The sequence below is a fragment of the Lynx rufus genome, unplaced genomic scaffold (genome assembly GCF_022079265.1).
Source record: "Lynx rufus isolate CCGP_SWC_20201006 ecotype Redwood Valley unplaced genomic scaffold, mLynRuf1.p SCAF_4, whole genome shotgun sequence".
In the NCBI taxonomy this organism is placed as follows: Eukaryota; Metazoa; Chordata; class Mammalia; order Carnivora; family Felidae; genus Lynx; species Lynx rufus.
This window is the reverse complement of record NW_025814856.1, coordinates 5,685,001-5,707,896: the sequence shown is the minus strand read 5'-3', so window position 1 is coordinate 5,707,896 and position 22,896 is coordinate 5,685,001. Positions and strand designations below refer to the sequence as shown.

At 50.2% G+C, this 22,896-nt stretch overlaps 1 protein-coding gene across 1 annotated transcript in view; it reads right to left on the bottom strand.

The window, feature by feature from the left end:
- INSR (insulin receptor) overlaps nt 1-22,896 on the bottom strand; it is a 137,974-nt gene that overhangs the window by 41,693 nt on the left and 73,385 nt on the right. Inside the window, exons 3-5 of the mRNA XM_047095129.1 lie at nt 10,354-10,675; nt 3,743-3,891; nt 2,552-2,696 (exon numbers count right to left, since the gene is read on the bottom strand). Of these exons, the coding sequence (XP_046951085.1) occupies nt 2,552-2,696; nt 3,743-3,891; nt 10,354-10,675 (616 nt within the window). The remainder of the gene's footprint in view (nt 1-2,551; nt 2,697-3,742; nt 3,892-10,353; nt 10,676-22,896) is intronic.

The following is a 22,896-nucleotide window of genomic DNA, read 5'->3' as shown; positions in this document are numbered from 1 at the left end:
AGCAAAGGAAGGTTCTAGAACAGTTCACTAACTGGGTTAGATTTGTGCCTTAGAAGATCAGTGGGCCACCAGCACATGACAGATGGGAAAAGGGAAGCATCTGGACCTGTTCTGTCAAGACAGAAGTCGCTAGTCACATCTGGCTACTGAGCATCTGAAACGTGGCCATTCTGACTGTACCGGAAGCAAAAAACACAGACTTTAAAGACTTCACGTGCAAAGAAAGGATGTAAAAAGTCTTGTTTATCATTGTCCTGTATTGAGTTCACATCAAAATATCATTTCAGATGGAATGCGTTAAGTAAAATGCACTACTGGGGCTCCTGGGTGGCTCAGTCAGTTGGGCATCCAACTTCAGCTCAGGTCATGATCTCACGGTTCATGGGTTCAAACCCTGTGTCGGGCTCTGTGCTGACAGCTCAGAGCCTGGAGCCTGCTTCTGATTCCGTGCCTCCCTCTCTCTCTGTCCCTTGCCCACTCACATACTCTCTCCCTCTCTCTCTCAAAAATAAATAAACATTAAAAGAAAAAAAAGTAAAATGCACTACTAAAATTCACTTCGCCTCTGACCCAAGGAGACAAAAGCAGGAATCAGTGTTGGGGGCGAGAGTGTGGGAGGCTCCAGGCAGGTTGTTTTAAGGAGACAGTCAGTTGGCCTGGGCCTTTGTCCTTCCCCCTTTCGCCATGAGGCTGGGGGTGAGGCAGCCATCTTGTGACCGTGAGGGGCACAAAGATGGACAGAACCTTCCTGTTGGGACAGCCTTCCTCAGACTTCTCACTCATCAGTCCATCTCTACCTGCACGAAACACAGCTAGTCTGGCTTTCTGTTGTTTTACTGACCTAAATAGAGTCAGCAGACCTGGAGGGGGGTGGATCTGAGAAATGAGAAAATGACAGCTGCGGCAAGGAGAGGAGTTCCATTTTGTACATGTTGCGTTTGAGGTTTCTGGGGGTCAGCCAGCTAGAGGCGGGCTTGAGGGTAAGCCAGGGCTGGGGGTCTCAGCACAAGCAGAAGATTGCTAGAGAGACGGCCAAGGCTGGGAGCCCAGAACACCAACTCCCAAAGGCAGGCGGAGAAAGGGAGGGAGATAAGGAGGCAGGGAGCGTATCCCCGGCCACCGATGAGAATTTCAGCAAGGAAGGAGCAGGTGCAGCCAATGTCAGAGGGGACCAAGAAGTGAGAAGGCACAGGACACAGAAATCACAGGGCCCTGGTCAAGCCTGCATTCCAACTCATAACGAAGCCCAGACAGCACCCTTGGAGGGCACAAAGTTTGAGCTGGACCGCCATTTCCCAAGAGTGACTGTATCATTTTCCTCAGCTGGGTCTCTGGACAGGTTCTGGCACATTCTTTCTTCTCCAGGCTTCTCTGGATACTTTCTCCTAACAGATTCTTTGGGGGCTTTAAAACCCCCTAAGTTATATCCTTATAACTACAGTTAATAATACCGTATCACAGGGGCGCCTGGGTGGCGCAGTCGGTTAAGCGTCCGACTTCAGCCAGGTCACGATCTCGCGGTCCGGGAGTTCGAGCCCCGCGTCAGGCTCTGGGCTGATGGCTCAGAGCCTGGAGCCTGTTTCTGATTCTGTGTCTCCCTCTCTCTCTGCCCCTCCCCCGTTCATGCCCTGTCTCTCTCTGTCCCAAAAATAAATAAAAAACGTTGAAAAAAATTAAAAAAAAAATAATAATAATACCGTATCACATACTTAAAAGCTGCCAAGAGAGTAGATGTTAAAAAAGTTCTCACTGTAAGAAAAAAAGTTTGTAACTGTATGTGATGGTGGCTGTTAACTAAATTTGTGAAGATCATTTTGCAATATATACAAATATAGAATCATCTTATACACCTGAAATAATATATCAATTATATACCTCAATTATGAAAAAGAACTGTTTTTCTTCCCCTTCAGTTTTATTGAGATATAACAGATTTATAACGCTGTTAGTTTCAGGCAGACAACATAATGATTTGATACTTGTAAATATTATGAAACGATCACATAGTAAGTTCACATCCATCACCTCACAGGCTTTAAACAAAAGTGTTTCTTATGATGAGAACTTTTTTAAGATTTTCTCTCTCAGCAACTTTCAAATATAGAGTACAGTATTGTTCATTACAGTCACCGTGCAGTACATTACAGCCCCAGGATTTATTTATGTTACAACCGGAACTTTGTACCTTTAGACCACCCGTTCCCTCACCCCCTTCTCCCCGTCTCTGACGTCCACCAATCTGTTCTCTGTCTCTATAAGCTTGGTTTTGTTCTGTTTTGGGAATTCCCTATAGAAGAGAGATCCTACAGCATCTGTCTTCCTCGGACTTATTTCACTTAGTATAACACCCTCCACGTTGTCGCAAGTGGCAGGATTCTCCTCCTTTTTTACGACCGAGAGACATTCCGTTGCATGTATGTGCCACCCTTTATCCCCTCATCCGTCCGTGGACACGGGTGTTTCCATGTCTTGGCAAAAACCCCTACGTTGTTTCAACTCGTGAACTTCCTGGTGAGCGCTGGGGCCACCGACACAGAACCGGGCCACGTACCCGATTTCCAAGGTCTCTCCCCGAATCAGCCGTAACTTCCGGAAAAAGGAAAGTGACACAAGAGCATAGGATCTTCGGATCTTCAGATACCCAGAAATTTCTTCAATGAGTCCGAGGTTGGCCTCCAGCTCAGCTGCCAGGTTGTCTAAGGAAAGGAGAGAATATCCAGTGAGTTTCGACAGAAATATGTTTACCTTCTCATAATTTCCCATAGTGAGGAGTCAACCTACAGGCTGCAAACGACTCCAACATAACCTGCTCAAAACGCATCATCCTTAGAATATGATCCGCAGCCTTTAACTTCAGGGTCTGCAAGTCCCTCTCTAAGTGACCAGTGTTTTTACTTTTTCTCATCTTTTACCTTCTTTGCCCTCCTCCAGACACATAGGCCTCCCCACAAACTAGGCACATTCCTGCCTCAGGACCTTTGCACTGGCTCCCTCCTTTGCCCAGGATATTATTCCCTGCTTGGTTTGCTTCATCCCCAACTCAAAGTATATGCCTCCCGAGACCAGAAACTCTTCAAAAAGAGCAAACCCCTTTATTCTCTATTTCAGGGGCTGGCAAATGACAGCCCAGGGGCCAAATTCAGTCTGTTTTGTAATTAAAGTTCAGTTGGAAAAGAGCCACGCCCCTTTGTCCGCACGTTCTCTGTGGCCTTTTTCAAGTCCACAACAGCAGAGCTGAGTAGTTATGACAGCGACCATCTGGCCTGCAAACCTGAATATATTTACGATAGGGCCCTTTGTAAGAAAAAGTCGCCAATCTCCGCTCCCTTCATTACCCTGCTTTACTTCCCTTCATAGCAGGGTCCACCCCAAGTGTACATTATGTGTGGATGTGTTTATTTGTAAGATCCATCATGCACGGGTTTTGCTTTGTTCACTGTCAGTATTCAATAAATGTTTCCTGAATAAATAAACAGGGGGGTGCCTTTTTGCCTGTGACAGTATTCCTGAACACAAGGTCCCCAGACCTGCAACAGGGACCGGTTCCTACTCGCTAAAAACGCAGATTCCTGCCTAAGAATGCAAATTTCCAACTCGGAAAATGAGAATCGAAGGGTGGGTGGGGCCAGGGCTGAGCTGTGAATTTCAGGTCTGGAAGCCAACTTCTCGGGGTGGCTCCACTGATGACTGTCTGGGAAGGTGGGTCCCTGCCGGCTGCCGCCCCCACCCCCAGAGCACTCACTGCCCCCTCGAATGTTGATGATTAGGCTTCCGTTGACGACGGTGCAGCCTCGGAGCTCCTGGGCAGATGTCACCGAGTCGATGGTCTTCTCGCCTTCCAGGATGTGGCAGACCTTGGGACAGGGGCCCAGGCAGGGAGTACACATGAGGCTGAAGAAAGAGTGGAAAGAGGGGGCTCAGGACACACAGGACCCCACAAGCGTCGCAGACACCACACTGCACAGGGTCCCAAGTGACTGGACCTAGGCTGTCACCCTAAGGCAGGGGGAATCAACCACAGCACGGCTGACATTTGGGGCTGGGGAATTCTCCATTGTGCGGGTGGCCCACACCTGGAGGGTGTTAAGTGACATCCCTGGCCCCCAGCAGCACCTGCCCCTCGGCATGACAGCCAAAAATGTCTCCAGACATGGTCCCCTGTGGGGACAGTAAGAACCATGGTCTAACGTGCAGGTACATGTCAGTGCTTCATGGTGGTAGGTCCTACAGCACTGCCCTGAAGTCAGGAGACTCACGCTTTTACCCCAAAACGATGGGGCCCCTGCCATACCCCAAATCAGTGGGGATCCACACTGCACCCCATGGAGGATCACATTCTACCCCGCAGAGACAGGACTCCCTGTCTCCCATCACACTGAAGGGGGGGACTTGGGTGTTACCATGGTGATGGGAATTATTCCGAGCCGATGGGCCTGTGGGAGGAGGACCCCTCCTGCCGCCCCAAGAAGAAGGGGTGCTTCCTGTTGTGTGGGTTTGACGAGCCCACATCTAGAACACAACCTCACACGGGATCGTGTGTGATGGGGGCAGCCTTTGCCTCGGTTGCCTGTAGCCCAGGTCATCGAATAGAATACACAGCCCCCGGGAGTCCTTTGGGAACCAGCCCTCCCCTGCGCCCCACCCACCCCTGCAGGGTCTGAGGTCGGTCTAGGCTGGCACAGCCCCCTTAGGTCCAGGCAAGATCCAGGCCAGGCCGGGCACTACCTTCTATCCCCCAGGAGGGGGTCAGAAGTGGGCACACAGCCAAGTCAGTCCAGTGGGGGTTTTATTGGAACCTCCCAGAAGGAGAAGCTGTCTAAAGTGCTTGGCACATGGAAAACAAGAACCATGCGTCTTTGCTCTGATGGCGACTTTTTATTAGCAGCATCAGTGTTGCCATTGTGTGTTCTTAGTCACACGCCGGGGCACATTCATTCTTCAGAGAGACCTCTGTGATGATAGTGCCACAAAGAACACATCCGGTCCGGTCCCAGTCCTGGCTTCAGGCGCCCTTGGAATGTCCTGAGAGGTGGGGGCATCTTTGTTATGCTAATGAGGTGGTCCCAAGGTGGCTTTAGGAAGGGGGCTGGTCACCAAAAAGACCAAGGATGGGGTTAGATGTGTGGGTCGTTCAGCCACTGAAGATGGGGGTTCAATCACATGGACAGACAGACAAGGATTCAACTGATCACAGCTGTATGATGAGACCCACACCCCCCCCCCCAGGAAAAATTCTGGACAGCAGCTCAGTGACGTTTCCTGGACAGCGAATGCTGGGAGGGCCGCGTCCCCGATTCCACAGGGCAGAGCTGAGACCGTCCTTGACAACGTGTGCATCTTTAGTAATAACGCTGTCCTTGTAAGTGTGAGTAGCGTAAGTGCCGGGCGGTAAGCTTTGACCGTCAAGGCATCCATTTCAAAAGTCATCCCTCTGCCCACGTTCCAAACAACACAGCCAGATAAGGAACTCGGATGCCCCCACTCATGAAGCTCCCTCTGTCAGAAAGCCCTGGGCGACCTAGATAACTGACCTCTCGAGTGACCCCAGTTCTCCCTTCCTGCCCTAATTCCTCTTCGTAAGCTTTAAATATACCAACGAGTGAACCCGCAAACCCCCTGGCCGGGACCCCAGTAACGGCGGAGCCCCAGTCCACACTCTCTATCCGTGATCTGTGTGGCCCGCAAGGGTGCCATGTAACCTCCAGGACTTGTGAGTCATCACCCTTGTTCCTCAAAGTTCTCAGATAGTCCTGGGGTGCCTGAGGAGCTCAGTGGGTTGAGCGTCCGACTTCGGCTCAGGTCGTGATCTCGTGGTTCGTGGGTTGGAGCCTGGCGCTGGGCTCTGTGCTGATGGCTCAGAGCCTGGAGCCTGCTTCGGATTCTGTGTCTCCTTCTCTCTCTCTCCCTCCTCTGCTTACACACTCTCTCTTTCTCTCTCTCTCAAAAATAAATAAACATTAAAAAAAAAAAAAGTTCTCAGAGAGTCTGCTGAAGTGTGTCCTGTGATCATAATAAGAACCACAAGGGCCGGCCCAGCCCTGGTGGGGACGCGTCTGGAGCTCACCACAGCCTGGGTGAGCCCTGCAGGCATTCCTAACCAAGGGCACTACCCTCAACAGGCTCAGGACTGACAGAACAGTATGGCTTTTTTTTTTTTTTTTTTTTTAATACTGTGACTTGTTGCAGCAGATTATTGAACCTGAATTAGGCTACGTGAGAACCCCCAAGTTCATAGCCAGCCGATCAGAACTATGGGTGGCCTGGGTACCCCAAAAGTGTGGCTGATATCTGGAGCGACGGCAGTCTCGTGGAGGACGGGGCCCGATGTTCACGCCAGGTGCTCAGTGTCAGAATTGTATCACAGACTCCCAGGTGATATCAGAACAGCTGGGGCAGAAATGGAATAGTGACCAAATGTTTGGGCTCTTTTGTTGATTCTGCAAATATTCACAGAGCACCTATTATGTGACAGGTGATACTCTAAGCCAGAGGACGGCAAACTGCGGCCCGCGGGCCAAATCCAGCAGGCCACCTGTCATGGTAAATAGCATTATGTTGGAGCACAGCCTCACCCACGGGTCTGTGTATCATCTAAGGCTGTTCTCACGCTATAGGGGCTGAGTTGTGTAGCTGCAAAGAGACCATATGGCCCTCAGAACTGAAAATATTTACTATCTGGCCCCTTGCCAATGCCTGTTCTAAGCTGCAGGCGCACAGGAGTGAACAAAACACATGATCTACTTTGCCTGTGGGAGATTACAAGTGGCCACAGGTTGTTTGCCCGTCCCACCAAGAAGCGGTGTCGATTTCCCCATTCACTGAATCTGAGCTTGGCCCTGTGACCTGCTTTGGCCAATGGGACAGAAACAGATGTAATGCAAGCAGAGGCTTGAAAAGTACTTGCACATTGGGGCCAGGCCCTTCTTGGCTACTTGGCTGAGAAACCACGTGGAGACAGAGGCCCTGACTGCCCATCTAAGATATGAGAGGCTATCGGATACCATCCGTCATGGCTGGCTCAGCCCAGGCCAGACAAACCACCAGTCAACCCACAAAAATCATTAAAAATCAGAAATGAGTGCTGTTTTACATCACTAAGTGCTGGCCGGTTTGTTACACGGCAGGAGCCAACCGATACACTTGTGAAACATTATAGTCAGGTGGGGTAAAATGAACATACTGACAATTAAAACATCAATTAGTGGTAAATGCTGTGAAAAGAGTGACAGTTGTGTGATGTGCCCAGGAGTAGTCAGATGCTAATTCAGACAGGGCCATCAAGTAGGGGAGGGTTCTCAGAGGAAGTGACTTTTAGGCTGGGACCTGGACGAGGAGAAGTGAGCCATGCAAAGATCAAGGGGCAGAGTATTCTAGGGGGAGGGAACAGGGATGCCCCACACCCACTGCACTCTTAATATTCATCCCAAATATTCACTCTCCTCATCCCAGGAAAGAGCACCCAGGTGCTCGCACCATGGACTTCAAAGTGACCGTAGATAGTGACGCTTTTTAAGGAATCATGTAGGTTCCCAGACCTCAGTTCTGAAAATACCAAAAACCATTTCCCAGATAAACCACAAGAATGGAAGAATCTATATCTGGCCTTATTTGATATCAAACCACATTAGAAATAAAAGCACTAGGGGCACCTGGGTGGCTCAGTCGGTTGGGCGTCCGACTTCGGCTCAGGCAGTGATCTCGCGGTTCGTGAGTTCGAGCCCCGCGTCGGGCTCTGTGCTGACAGTTCAGAGCCTGGAGACTGATTCTGTGTCTCCCTCTCTCTCTGCCCCTCCCCTGCTCACACTCTGTCTCTCTCTCAAAAAATAAAGATGAAAGAAAGAAAGAAAAGAAAGGAAGAAAGAAAAAGAAAGAAAGGAAGAAAGGAAGAAAGGAAGAAAGGAAGAAAGGAAGAAAGGAAGAAAGAAAGAAAGAAAGAAAGAAAGAAAGAAAGAAAGAAAGAAAGAAAAAGGAAGGAAAGGAAGAAAAAAGAAAGAAAGAAAGAAAGAAAGAAAGAAAGAAAGAAAGAAAGAAAGAAAGAAAAAGGAAGGAAAGGAAAGGAAAGGAAAGGAAGAAAAAAGAAAGAAAGAAAGAAAGAAAGAAAGAAAGAAAGAAAGAAAGAAAGAAAGAAAGAGCTGAAGTCTTTCATAAAATAAAAACTTCAGGGGTGCCTGGGTGGCTCAGTCAGCTGAGCGTCTGACTTCGGCTCAGGTCACGATCTCGCGGTCCGTGAGTTCGAGCCCCGCATCGGACTCTGTGCTGACAGCTCAGGGCCTGGGACCTGCTTCAGATTCTGTGTCTCCCCCTCTCTCTGCCCCTCCCATGCTCATGCACTGTCTCTCTGTCTCTCAATAATAAATAAACGTTAAAAATAATAATAATAAAAACTTCAGATGGAAAGCTATTGATTTTTTTTTTGAAGCCAACGAAGTAAAATATTGCTATGACAAGTCACAATTGGCATTGTCCCCTCTGCCCTCTTCCCCTTGGTAAAGGACCCAGACATCACAGGGCAAGCTGCCGGTTCCTTGGGGCTTTGGTTCTAGGGGGGGCCACTGGGCCATCAGCAAGCACAACAAAGAAGTCTCGTCTATGTCTCAGGTCTCAGTTACGGTCAGGGAAAAAAAAAACAAAAGACCTTTTATTTAAAGCCAACGTCTCCGAAACAAACATCTCACCGGAAGATGTTAATATCCATGCTGTATTTCAAACATGGGAAAAACACAAAAAACAGAAATGAATCAAAAGGACTATGGTCATTTTCCCAACCTGACTGATAAACTGGCCAGGAAAAAAAAAAAAAAAAAAAAAAACAACCCTGTCTGGCGTGCAAAGTTGATTTATAGAAGCCTATTTTTGGTCAACAAAGCCACTTGATAGGTTCTATCAAAAACAAGTAAAACAAAACATTTTGTACTTGCAGGTTTCACAAACACTCAAAGAGAGGCTCATAAGAACTGAAATAAAGAGTGTTTTCCTTCCCACCCACTCCACCCGGGGAAATAAAATTTCCCACCAGAACACGCTTGCTTGGCTAATTCTCAAGCCTGAAGAGGAAGATTTTTTACGTAAGCAGATCAGCTCAAGGTCCCTGGACGTGCGTCTGTTTCTGATTTGTTTTTTTGTTGTTTTGAGGGGGGCGGGGGGGGGTTCCCAACCTCAACACAAAAACCAGGAAACAGATTTTTTAAACTTGGTTATGGCCCTGAGACACTGAAATAGCTCATCTAAAAATCTAACATCATGAACAAAAAGTCTGCAATGTGTATAGGAAATCTGACTCACCTCTGAAAAGAGAAAACCCTATTTCTCACCCAAACAGTAGGAAATGGTTTCATGGCACTGTCCTTCAAAACGTAACAAAGCCCTGGGAACAGTCTAGAACAGAGTCTCTCTCCTCCTTGTGCTCCAGGCTAATCTCAGCATGCCGTCTGGCTCTCAGCTCTGTTCTTGGTTGTAACATCTGGGCAGCTACATCATTTGGGACAGTCCTGTCTGTGGGAAGGACTCTAGGGGAAACCAAGGACCTCTGTCTTTATGTCTTCTATTACCAAAGCTAAGCCCAGAAAACCGTTAACAGGGTGGGTAAGAGGGGGTACCTGGGTGGCTCAGTCAGTTAAGTGTTTGACTCTTCGTTTCAGCTCAGGTCATGATCTCACGGTTCGTGAGATCCAGTCCCACATCAGGCTCTGCACTGACAGTTCGGATCCTGCTTGGGACTCTCTCTCTCCCTCGCTCTCTGCCCCCGCCCCCCACTCATACTCTGTGTGTGTGTCTCTCTCTCTCAAAATGAATAAACTTGAAAAAAAATTTAATGTTCATTTATTTTTGAGAGAGAGAGACAGAGCCTGAGCAGGGGAGGGGCAGAGAGAGAGGGAGACACAGAATCCAAAGCAGGCTCCAGGCTCTGAGCTGTCAGCACAGAGCCCGACGCGGGGCTCGAACCCACAAACCGTGAGATCATGACCCGAGCCGAAGTCGGACCCTTAACTGACTGATCCACCCAGACACCCCAACTTAAAAAAATTTTTTTTAATTTAAAATTAAAATGAAATTAAAATTAGAAAAAAATTTTAATGGTGGGTAAGACACTGAAAAACGTTTGCTCTCCAGTCCTTTATAGAAGGTTTGTCAATTCCTGTTCCAAAGGCCAGGACCAAAAACAGGAGGCAGAACTGGCATAGATCCAAGCGTGTGTGTGTGTGTGTGTGTGTGTGTACATATGTATGTATGTGAGCCAGTCGCCAGCCGCCCCCTCACTCATAGCCCGTGAACTCGTGTTTCTCACACAGTGCTAACCGCACGTGGCCTCCCCTCTTCGCCGCCCCCTCCCCGGAACCCGCGCCCAGGACTCACTTGCTGGAATTCATCGTGTACCCTGAGGGGCACTCAGGGATGCACCTGTTGTTGTGAATGACATACTGGTGGCAACCCTGTCTCCGGGAGTTCTTGCATTTATTGTGCAGGTCCCGGCAGAAGCTGAAGTTCACGCAGCGCCAGTCTTGGAAGTGGTAGTAGGGGGGCGGGCAGGTCTCCACGCACCTGCCGTCCAGGTAGAAGTTACGACAGGCCACGCACTTGGTGGGGTCGTCGGGCTCGGAGCAGTTGCCCAAACACTCGCTGTGGCAGCAGAGGCCGTCGGCCGTGCAGCCGTGCGACTTGCAGATGGTCGGACAAACTGGAGGGAGAGGAAAAACAGCTGGTCAACAGCTTCGCCCGGGTGCCGTGTGCACAGACAGAGAGTCTGGAGGAGGGAGGGGGAAGCCAAACAAAATAATAACAGCGAGAGTCTCAGGTCCACCGTGCTTGCTCGACACCAGTCCCCCAAACCTGTGGTGTGCTCGTAAACATTTAAGACCGCTCCGGGGAGGAAGGCAGAGAGGTTCCCACCTGCTGCCTCTGCAAATTTCCACGGTGTAAACACCCCCGCCTTGCTCCATTTTAAGGTACGAGAGATACTGTTGCACATGGAACCAGTAAGAGACAGTACTAACTATCAGGGTGCCTGGGTGGCTCAGTCGGTTAAGCGTCCGACTCCTGATCTCAGCTCGGGTTACGATCTCACGGGTTTGTGAGTTCCAGCCCCGCGTCGGGCTCCGCACCGTCAGTGCGGAGCCTGCTTGGGATTCTCTCTCTCTGTCCCCTCCCCCTTCACAGGCACTCTCTCTCGGGATAAAGAAACTTAAAAAACAGATACACACTGTAGCAGAGCATTAAACAGCGTATCCGCCATAGAGCGGTAACAGCAGCAAATAACCTCAAGGGCACAAGGAACAGAAAAATGTAGTGAGATCATAGGAAGTGGTGAGGATCCATTACCTTTGTTTTTAACGTAATTTGTTAAGTCTGCATCATGCACGTTTTGATCACCGCTTCCTCAATAACCGGGGCACACATCTCCTGAAAACGTGATCATCGGGTTCTGGCCAGCCGGCTCCGGCATGAGGCTTTAATACCGCCATATAACCAGATATATCGTTGTGCCCATTTTCTCCACGTTACAAACGGGGAAACCAAGGTACGAGAAGGTGAAGCTAACGGGCCAGCGGTCATTTATCGCTTCAACGGCCATCTGACCGCCCCGATCTAGATACCGCAGCCAAGGGACAAGGTGGCCGCAGACCCACCTGCCGGAGTGCGAGGTCTAACGGCGGAGGCAGATGAGTTACCTAAACACACAAATGGGTACCTGCGAAGGTAGAAGGTACCGAGCTCCTAGCTGGAGGTAAGGGGAGGGGGACGTTTCGGTTGCAAATGAAGGAGATAATGAACAGGAAGAAAGGGGAAGGCCCTGCAGATGGGGAGGTCAGAGGCTTGCATAGATTTTGTGGCTGGGGCAGTTTCTTGTCCCACGCAAGTGAGCTTGTCCACCAAAGGCTGGACTCTGCCCTGGCTTCCCACAGCGGCTCATCACCTATCCGTTCTCTCCCCACATCTCGCCAATTACCCCTTGATTTCAGTCCCTCCTTTCCCAGGCTGCCGGCAGATCTGTCCTCGGACAGGCGGCTTCCCTGAGGCTGGACAGACACCCCCCCCCCCCCCGCACAGCTTGTTTGGCTCACGCACTCCGTGTGGCCTGAGACAAGGTTTGGACGCTGGGGAGTGTTCCTGATCCCCTCCCCGCAGCCCTCAGACTTGTTGTTGCAGCCACTTCACGGCCCCGCGGGACCCCAACGACTCGCCCTGGGAAACAGAAGTGGCCCCGGAAGCCGCGTTCACACAGGGGCAGCACCGTCGGCTGGAACTTCCTACGAGGACAGTAATGTTCTCAGGCTGCACTGCCCAACACAGTAGCTACCTCTTCCCTGTGGCTGTCGTGTGCGGTTAGTGCAATGAGGAACCGATTTTATTTTTAATCGTGGCAAAGTACACATAGCATAAAACTGACCATCTTAACCATTTTTGTCACGTTTGCTTATTTTTGAGAGAGACAGAGAGAGTGCACGCAAGCTGGGGAGAGGCAGAGAGGGAGTTGCGGAATCCGAAGCAGGCTCCAGGCTCTGAGCTGTCAGCACAGAGCCTGACACGGGGCTCAGACTCACGAATCACGAGATCGTGACCTGAGCCGAAGTCAGATGCTTAACGGACTGAGCCACCCAGGCGCCCTGACCATCTTAAAACCATTTTTAAGGGCACGGCTCAGAGGCACCAGGTATATTCACACTGTCATGCAACCACTCCTACCACCTGTCTCCAGAACTTTCTCACCTTCCCCAAACTGAGACTCTGTCCCCATGAAACACTGCCTCCCCACCTCCTTCCCCACCCCCAGCTCCCACCATCTACTCTCCATCTCTGTGGGCAGGAATCCTGCAAGTGGAATCATAGGACTGGCTTTTTTGTGACTGGCTTCTTCCACTGCGCATACTGTCTTCAAGACTCATCCATGTTGTAGCAACTGTCAGAATTTCCTTCCTTCTTAAGGGTGAAAAGCATTCTGTTGTGTGTATATACCATTTTCTTGATTCCCTCATCCATCAGTCGGCACTGACTGGGGATGTTTCTACCTGTGGGGCATTGTAAATACTGCTGTTAAGATCACAGCTACCCAGGGGCACCTGGGTGGCGCAGTCGGTTGAGCGTCCGACTTCAGCCAGGTCACGATCTCGCGCTCCGTGAGTTCGAGCCCCGCGTCGGGCTCTGGGCTGATGGCTCGGAGCCTGGAGCCTGCTTCCAATTCTGTGTCTCCCTCTCTCTCTGCCCCTCCCCCATTCACGCTCTGTCTCTCTCTGTCCCAAAAATAAATAAAAAACGTTGAAAAAAAAAAAAAAAGATCACAGCTACCCAAACGTCTCTTCAAGCCTCAGCCTTCAATTCTCTTATGTATATACCCAGAAGCAGAGTCGCTGAATCACACGGTAATTCTGTCTGTAATTTCTTGAGGAATCGCCGTACTGGTTTCCACAGCAGCCGCACCATTTTACTGTCCCACCAAGAAGGCACAGGGGTTCCAAGTGCCACTGGGGGACTAAACTTTTCATTGTTCATTCTCGCTCTTAATTTTACCAGCCACAGTAGCCAATGGGTCGTGCACCAGACAGCACAGGCTTTGAGAATGAAAGTGAACTCCTCACCAAGGCTGAGAGGTCTAGCCTGCACTGGCCTCTCAGAGTCCTTCCCCCGGGGCCCGGACAGCAGCCACTTGAATCTCCTCTCTTCCCCCACCCAACGCCCCCACCCCCTGCTTCACCCACCCCGCCACCCCTGCTCAGTCCTGCCCGAGGACCTTTGCATCTGCTGTCACGGCTGGCTGAAGCACCCTGGCTGTGATCCTCCCGTGACTGACTCCTTCCCGTCCTCCCCGCCCCAGGACTCTTGAAAGACCTTCTCCGACCTTCCCGCTGGAAGTCACTCCCCCCTGCCCAACCGTGTGCCAGCACCTTATGTGATGACATTTTTCTTGTAGTATTTCTCGCTCTCAGAAACGATCCTGGCCGCTTGCTGACTGTGAGTGTAGAGGGAAGGCTAGAGACAGGCCACGTCTCCACCCGCTACACCGGCTGCCACGACACTCACTCCGAACGAGGCTCGCACCTGCAGTTCAGCAGACACATCTCCGACAAGCCAGAGAGGAGGCAAAAGCGACAGCTTTGGAGCAGTTCCAAGCACCCAACTTTTAGCCGCTGGCTCAAGAGGGCATCTAAGACCCATCCCCTCCCGCAGGTGCCCCACAAATGGTGAAAATTTACACGCAAAAATCGGAGCATCGATGCATGGGTGCATATTCGGATTTTTTGCGTCATGGACCCAAAAAGAACTAAGAAGCTCTAATAGGAGCAAAGTGGGGCGATGGGGGAATGTCTGTGTAGGTTTTTTTTAGGGATTACATATCACCCATTAGAATCTCACTTAATTCTTTTTTTTTTTTTTAATTTATTTTTGAGACAGAGAGAGACAGAGCATGAACGGGGGAGGGGCAGAGAGAGAGGGAGATACAGAATCGGAAACAGGCTCCAGGCTCTGAGCCATCAGCCCAGAGCCTGACGCGGGGCTCGAACTCACGGACCGTGAGATCGTGACCTGAGCTGAAGTCGGACGCTCAACCGACTGAGCCACCCAGGCGCCCCTCACTTAATTCTAATAAAGCAGGGACACAGAGTAAGTGCTATTATCTCCATTTCTTTTTTTTTTTTTTTTTTTTTTTACTGTTTTTTTGTTTATTTTGAAAGTGAGAGAGAGAGCAAGCAGGGGAGGGGCAGAGAGAGGGAGAGAGAGAATCCCAGGCAGGCTCCGTGCTATTGGCACAGAGCCCGATGCGGGACTCGAACTCACAAACTGTGAGATCATGCCCTGAGCTGAAACCAAGAGTCAGACGCTTAACTGACTGAGCCACCCAGGTCCCCCTCTCATTATCTCCATTTCACAGAGGCAAGAAGACAGGCCCTTTTGAGAAGGAGCAGGGCCAAAGCTAAACCTTGATCTTTAGGCTCTGAATCTGATATTCCTGGGTCTAAAGAATCACCATGTGGGAATGCAAACTGGTGCAGCCACTCTGGAAAACAGTATGGAGGTTCCTCAAAAAGTTAAAAAGAGAACTACCCTACGACCCAGCAATTGCACTACTAGGCATTTATCCAAGGGACACAGGTGTGCTGTTTTGAAGGGACACATGCACCCCATGTTTATAGCAGCACCATCAGCAACAGCCAAAGTATGGAAAGAGCCCAAATGGCCATCGATGGATGAATGGATAAAGAAGATGTGGTATATATACACAACGGAGCATTACTCGGCAATCAAAAAGAACGAAATCTTGCCATTTGCAACAACGTGGATGGAACTAGAGGGTATGTGCTAAGCGAGATAAATCAGAGAAAGACAAACATAATTTCACTCACATGTGGAACTTAAGAAACAAAACAGATGAGGGGCACCTGGGTGGCTCAGTCGGTTGGGCGTCCGACTTCGGCTCAGGTCATGATCTCGCGGTCCGTGAGTTCGAGCCCCGCGTCGGGCTCTGTGCTGACAGCTCAGAGCCCGGAGCCTGCTTCGGATTCTGTGTCTCCCTCTCTCTCTGACCTTCCCCCATTCATGCTCTGTCTCTCTCTGTCTCAAAAATGAATAAACGTTAAAAAAAAAAAAAAGAAACAAAACAGACAAACGTCAGAGAAGGGAAGCAAAAATAGGATAAAAAGAGAGAGGGAGACAAACCATAAGAGATTCTTACATACAGAGAACAAACTGCGGGTTGCTGGAGGGGGTGTTGGGTGGGGGGATGAGCTAACTGGGGGATGGGCATTAAGGAGGGCGTTTGTTCAGATGAGCACTGGGTGTTATATGTAAGTGATGAATCACGAGGTTCTATTCCTGAAATCATTATTACACTATATGTTAACTAACGTGGATTTAAATTAAAAAATAGAAATAAAGAATCACCACGGCCACCCACAGGGTCCGTGCGGCCCAGGGAAGAAGTGACCTACGCTCAACTTTGGCAACACAGCACCCACCACCCCACAGGCACACCACAAAGATGTCTTTAAAGCAACAGCCTCAGTTTTCTTGTCTGTAAAATGGGGACAACAATCGCCTAATTTCTCACAACAAGATGATGTGGAAAAGGCACAGAATCCTTCGATCCACACATCGGTTTGATACAAATTAGCTACTACGGGTGCTATTATTATGATCGCTATCATCACTAACGACCTGTTTGTAGGAACCCAAGGGCCGAAACTCAAGGGCAGGAAGCAATATAGAAGGCAGACAATAATTATCTCGAACCCACAAAGACCCCACCCTCCGGGAAGGCATATGTGAGAACAGGCAGGAAAGGCTCTATTTCCTGGGCTGGGGCTGTGTCTAAGGGTCAGCCCTTGAGTTCAAAAGAAGCATTAGCAAAGGCCCAACAAAAACTTCCCAAACACATAAGCCTTCCGGCCTAGACAATGCCAAGAAAAAATACTCAACACTTGCGCACAAGGCCGGAGGCGGACGGCTGGGGTTTTCAATTTCACCCTGGAGCCCACCTGAGAAGCAGCTCATTCTCCGGCACAGCTGGCCAGCTTTTTCTGCAAAGCGGCCCCAGAGAAGTCACGCAAGCACGGGCCGGGCTATGCCCAATAAAACTTTATTTACAGAAGGAGGCAAGGGGCTGGATGGCTTACTGGCCTCTGCTCAGGGACACATACCTGTGACTGCGTCACTATTTCTGTCAGGGCCTAGGCTCCGGGGAGTCAGACGTCATCTCATAGATGGATACCCAGCAGGGGCGCCTGGGGGGCTCAGTCGGTTGAGCATCCGACTTCGGCTCAGGTCATGATCTCACGGTTCGTGCGTTCGAGCCCTGCGTCGGGCTCTGTGCTGATGGCTCAGAGCCCGGAGCCTGCTTCAGATTCTGTGTCTCCCTCTCTCTCTGACCACCCCCACCCCGCTCACGCTCTGTCTCTCTCTTTCTCTCAAAAATAAAAAAATTTAAAAATTGTAAAAATAAAAAAAACTTTAAAATTGTAAAAGGTCAATAAATAAAACATCATAGATGGATACGCTGTAAATGACGTTTATCCAACAGAAGACATGACCTCTCACAGATGACAATGGTGTGGCCCCAGGGGACCTTAAGTGGCCCCGAACCTAAGCGGGCAATCCTATTTCAGTGATCACAAATGCTTTGGCATTGACATCCTGTGGGCCCCCCTCACTAAAGGGTTACAAGAAATGTGTTTCTGGGTGTTCTTTCCCTTTTTTCTTTTTCCTTTTTACATAAAAGTTGTGTTGTTAAACTTTTGAAGGCTGTGCTTTGATAGTGATAAGCCACCTCTGGGTGTCTCCCATTCTGTTTCCGAGTACTTTCATCTTATTTAATAGAAATGCCACTGGGCTGGCCCCTGCCCCCCTCCCCAGGCTGAGTTATGAAAACCACAGGTTGTGCAAGATGGAAAACGACCAGATGGAGGAGGGGGCTGACTTTCTCTCCCCAGGCACTTCGACCTGGTGTAGACACCAGCTGAGCCCCAGCCGTCCCAGCTGCCCAGGCTCAGAGGGCCACCACCCTGGGCTCTTTCTGCCAAAGACAGCCAAAGACAATGGCAGCCTCTTCGAGAAACCGCCAAGCGGTCCGGGGTCTGCCCACTTTCCCAGGACAGGTGCATGCTGTGTAGGGAACATCCACCCGGACCTCCTAGAGACCAGCACCAGTCAGTCCTGTCTTGCAAACACACAAGTTCCTTGTCCAACCATCTCCCTTTCGCCCCACAAGGTGCCTTGGGTTATTGGCCCTGTGCCCTCCCACTTCTCCCTAAAGGTTCCCCAAACCCCTGGCCTCCAGTTACCCTAGCAAAAGCAGCCACAACCTTCCTGAAACTTTATCTCAGGTGGTTTTTCCACTATACCCTGTCAGGAAGATTGATAACGGACCTCAAAACAAATCCACAGAGTGAGAAGCCAGCCAGTGTCGGAACCCTCTGGCTGGACCCTCTCAAGCGTGCAATGCTCCCCACCAAATGATGCCTCCCGTAGAGAGAGAGAACAACCAGAATGTCAACTTACTTAAGAAGAAGTGATTCAAGGGCACCTGGGGGGCTCAGTCAGGTTGAGCGTCCGACTTTGGCTCAGGTCATCGTCTTATGGTTCGTGAGTTCAAGCCCTGCACTGGGCTCTGTGCTGACAGCTCAGAGCTTGGAGCCTTCTTCGGATTCTGGGTCTCCCCCTCTCTCTGCCCCTCCCCTGTTCATGCTTACTCGCTCTCTCTCTCAAAGAATAAATAAATAAGTAAATGAATGAATAAATAAACGTTTAAAAAAATTAAATAGAAGCAGAGGAGGAGGAGGAGGAGGAGATTCAAAGCAAAGGAGGCAAGTATAATTTGACCCAGTATTTCCTCTCCTAGGAATCACCCCACAGACCAGAGAGAACGTGTGCACACAAACACCTGGACAAGAAGTCTACACCCTACAGGACATTACCAGTTGGGTTTATAACAGTAAAGGACTGGAAACAACCTGAAGGTCCATAGCAAGAGCCCACGTGAATACACGTCTGTGGATTGAGGAGTGGAATAGTATGGAACCATAAAAAGCGAAGGCAGCTCGATGCATTCCGACGTTGGAGTCACTTCCAGGATGGCAATAAGCGACATAAGCAAGGTGCAGAGCAGTGTCTGAAGAACGTAACACATTTGTGGAGAAAGGAAAGGCACAAACACAGCGGGGACGCAAAACAGGACAGCTAGTTTATTAAACCGTCTAGAAGTTTCTCCTCTTCTTTTCTTTTTTAAAGAATTTTAAGGTTTTAAAGAGTGATGTATTTAAAGTTTACTTATTTTGAGAAAGAAGGAGAGAGAACCAGCAGGGGAGGGTAAGAGAGAGGGTGGGGCAGAGGCCCGGAAGCAGGCTCTGTACTGACAGCAGAGAGCCCAATGCAGGGCTCGAACTCACAAACCACGAGATCACGACCTGAGCCAAATGTGGACGCGTAACCCACTGAGCCACCCAGGTGCCCCAGTCTGGTAGTTTCTTATAAATACATACTCTTATCCTTACCACACAACCTAGGGGTTTACCCAAGTGAAATAGAAACAAACAAACAACCCATGTTCACACAAAGACCTGTATTCAGGTGTTTATAGTGGCTGCGTTGGTAATCACCCAAAACTGGAAACAACCCAAATAACCCTTGACTGGGGAACGGATAAACATTATACCTCTGCACAATGAACACTACTGAGCAATCAACAAAGAATGAAGTGTTGATGTCTACACCGTGGAGGGATTCCAAATGCACTGTATTGAGGGTAAGAAGCCAGTCTCAGGTGCTATACACGAATGGATTCCTTTCACAGGATATCCAGGGACTGTGGACACATCAGTGGTCACCAGGGGCTGAAACCGAGGAAGCAATGGAAAGGGGCCCAGGGGAATTTGGGGGGATGAGGAACCATTCCGTATCTTGACCGTGATGGTGGTCAGAATCCGCACAACTTTATACCAAAAAAGAGTGGATTCTGCTGTATATAAATTATACCTTTAAATGGGGGGTGGGAAGGAGTGGGGCGCCTGGGTGGCTCAGTTGGTTGAGCATCTGACTCTTGATTTCGGCTCAGGTCATGATCCCAGGGTCACGGGATCGAGCCCTGTGTCAGGCTGTGTGCTGAGCGTGGAACCTGCTTAAGATTCTAGGGGCGCCTGGGTGGCGCAGTCGGTTAAGCGTCCGACTTCAGCTAGGTCACGATCTCGCGGTCCGTGAGTTTGAGCCCCGCGTCAGGCTCTGGGCTGATGGCTCGGAGCCTGGAGCCTGTTTCCGATTCTGTGTCTCCCTCTCTCTCTGCCCCTCCCCCGTTCATGCTCTGTCTCTCTCTGTCCCAAAAATAAATAAAAAGCGTTGAAAAAAAAAAAAAAAAAAGATTCTCTCTCTCTCCCTCTGCCCCTCTCCCACTCTCTCTGTCTCTGTAATAAGAAATTAAATTAAATTAAAAATAAACAGGGAGGGGGAGAGAAAAGGACAAATGCAACATATGTCCCTCTGGGAGGGAGGGAAATGAGCTTGGAGGGTAGATAGTAACATCCTTACCTACCAACAAATTTGATTTTTTTTTTCACTGTATGTATGTGTACTACCCTGACATCTATTTGAACACACAGTTTTAAAAAGTCTCTGGTAGACAATTAATAAATGTTATTGATCAATTATATAATTCTATCCTCAATAGTTCCAGCAGAACTATGTAGAGCTGCCAGGTATCACTGAGAGCTTTTAAGAAGGTTAAGATCGTTTTTTGTGTTATTACAAAATCAACAGTCAAAGCGACTAAATAAGAACTGTGGTCATAGATCTGAAACCGGGCCAGGAAAAAAATAGTATTGATGAGGAGGACAACGCTGGCACAAGAGACGAGGTTTACACACGAGGCTGTGGATTAAAATACTGCCTCAGTGTTGATTTTCTGATTCTTATCATTGTACTGCTGCTGTGTAGGTTTAAGAATTAAGGGTAAAGGGGCAGTATGCCTACAATCGTCCCAAATGGTTTAGGAAAAAGAAAAAAATGTGCATAAGGTTTGTACATAAATGCTTTAGAGATAAAATACTGTGAGAACGTAACTAATGAATCTGAATACAATCCTTGCATCCCATCTGTAAACTTAAAAGCTACATCAAAACAAAAAGGTTAAAAAAAAAAAGTGACATTTAAACCCTGGAACAGTGAGAAAGACTAGCGCAGCGACAGGCTTAGAAAAATACAGCCACCTTCTTTTTCTCTTTGCCTTTTAAAGTTCAAATCGGTTTGGGTTTTCTTCATTAAGAAGCTATATGGTAAAAAGCAAAAGAAAGCCAAAGGTATGTTTCCATAGCACGACATATGTTAATAACATTTTGTTACATTTCTCTCCAAAGCCTGTAGTTTAAAAAAATTTTTTTCAAGATTTATTATCCCCGAAATTGCTGCTTTCCAGAAATTTCCAAACGGAACAGTTGCGTCATGGGCCTGCAGACACATTCCCCCGCAGGGCCCCGCGGCTCTTTGCAAGTGTGAATTTTATAAACTCTGCAGAGTCATTTACTCGGTTTCGCAGCCCTTCTCCCCCACACCCGGCCCGGATCCCCGAGCCCCCCGGGCGCGGGCACACCCCCACGCCGGGAAATCCCTCCCGCCGAAATCCAGAGGATGATCTAACGGTGGGGTGAGGGCCTGGGGCGACCTTCTGACAGCTGGCGGCGGGGGTGGGGGGTGGAGGGTGGGGCCAGGGAGGGTCAGCAGACACCCTTTCGAGTCCGCGACCCACGAGAAGCGACGCCGCAAGGACGCGTGTCCTTGAACCAGGGACGCTCCCTTTTCTTTCCCTAACAATGCCGCCCCCACGCGCGCGCGAACCGATTCGCTTTCCAGATGCGTGTGTTATTGACTTGCGAGGCTCTTCGGAGACATACGGCGTCGCACGCAGGCCAGGAAGGGGGTGGGCCTGGGGAAGGGGGGCGGTGGCTCCCCGTGAAGGCAGCCTCAGGATTGGTCGGTTGCAGGTATCTGCGTGTGTGTAGTTCCTAACGGACAGGCGGTCCAAGGGCGGGCCCCGCCCCCTCGAGCCAGCGGCAGCCGCGCAGTACAAAGCCCGAGGCGCGTCCCGTTCCGTGGACTCCGGGCCGGGCAGTGGCGGCGGCCGCAGCGCCGCCCTCGCACTCAGCCAATAAACGGGCGTGCTGCCGGAGTTCTGGCCCCGCCCCCGGGCGCGCGGGGCTCGGTCTGCGGACTGGTGCTCGCGGCTGTGACCGCCGCTAGGCGGTCCGCGCCGGGGGCCCCGGGGAGGGTGTGTGTCTTGGGAGGCAGCGGTGGGGGGGGGGGTCCTCTCGAGGATGCAGACCCTGCAGGGCGGGCCTGCAAAGAATGGAACTTCGGAAGAAGTTAAAGAAAGGATGAAACCGAGTGTGCGGGCGGCCCCAAGCACGACTGCGCGTCTTGGGCTGCGCGCGAGCTGGGCGTGTGCCCGGGAGGAGATCGGGTCACCGCGTGGCACCGCCTGGGATGGCCGAGGGGCGCCCTGGCCGCGGGCCTCCCTCGGGAGGGGCCCAGAGGAGGGCAGCGGTTCTCCAGGGTCACACAGCAAAATGCCCCAAGTCGGAGGCCAGGGGTAGTGGCAAGGGCAGAGCCCACACAACAGGGACTGTGCTCTCTCCGACCCTACCCCCGATATTTCCACCCACCACTCACCCAGAAGACCAAGGACCATACTCATAAGTTACACTTTTAAGGAAATCTACAGGCTATCTTGGGGGTACCCTCTAGCCAGTGTTCCCTGTAGTTTGAAGACGTCAGACCTGTGTGTTCAATGTGTATTTCCAATTCCGGTAAACCGAGGCAATGAATGGGCGTTTTCTCTAACCACACCGGACCAAGAATACACTTTAAATTGTGTATGTATTCCGTTTGCAGAAAACAACGTTCAACCCACATCTCCTTTTGAGGCACAGAAAAGCCGCTTTGCTAATGCCAACTCAGCTAGCAGGCAGCAGGATCAAAACTCGAACCCGGGTCTCCCAAGGAGAATGGGACTGGGTGTGGCATCACGGAGTTCCACTGTGGGTTTTATTCACCTGTTCCCCACCCTAGCCCACCCAGACCTGGCCCCTTCTAGGCACTGGTATGCAGAAATGAATGCAGACACGGTTTCTTCTTTCCCAACATGCACAAGAGACAGGTGAGCCCTGTGAAAGGAAGGACCTTGCCTGTCTTATTACTGCATCCCAGAGCAATATACACAGTAGGTGCACAGTAAAGCTCACGGGGGGGGGGGGGGGGGAAGATGGGGGAGCAAGTGGGATACTGGCTTTATCCCATCAGGAGAGGTACAGTATGTGCAAATGCATGAATCATCAGAGCTGCCTTTAGGGAACTATAAACAGTTCAGAGTTGATGAAGGGCAAAGTACAGGTGAAGAGGCATGGGAGGTCAGGGCAGACAGGAAGGTTA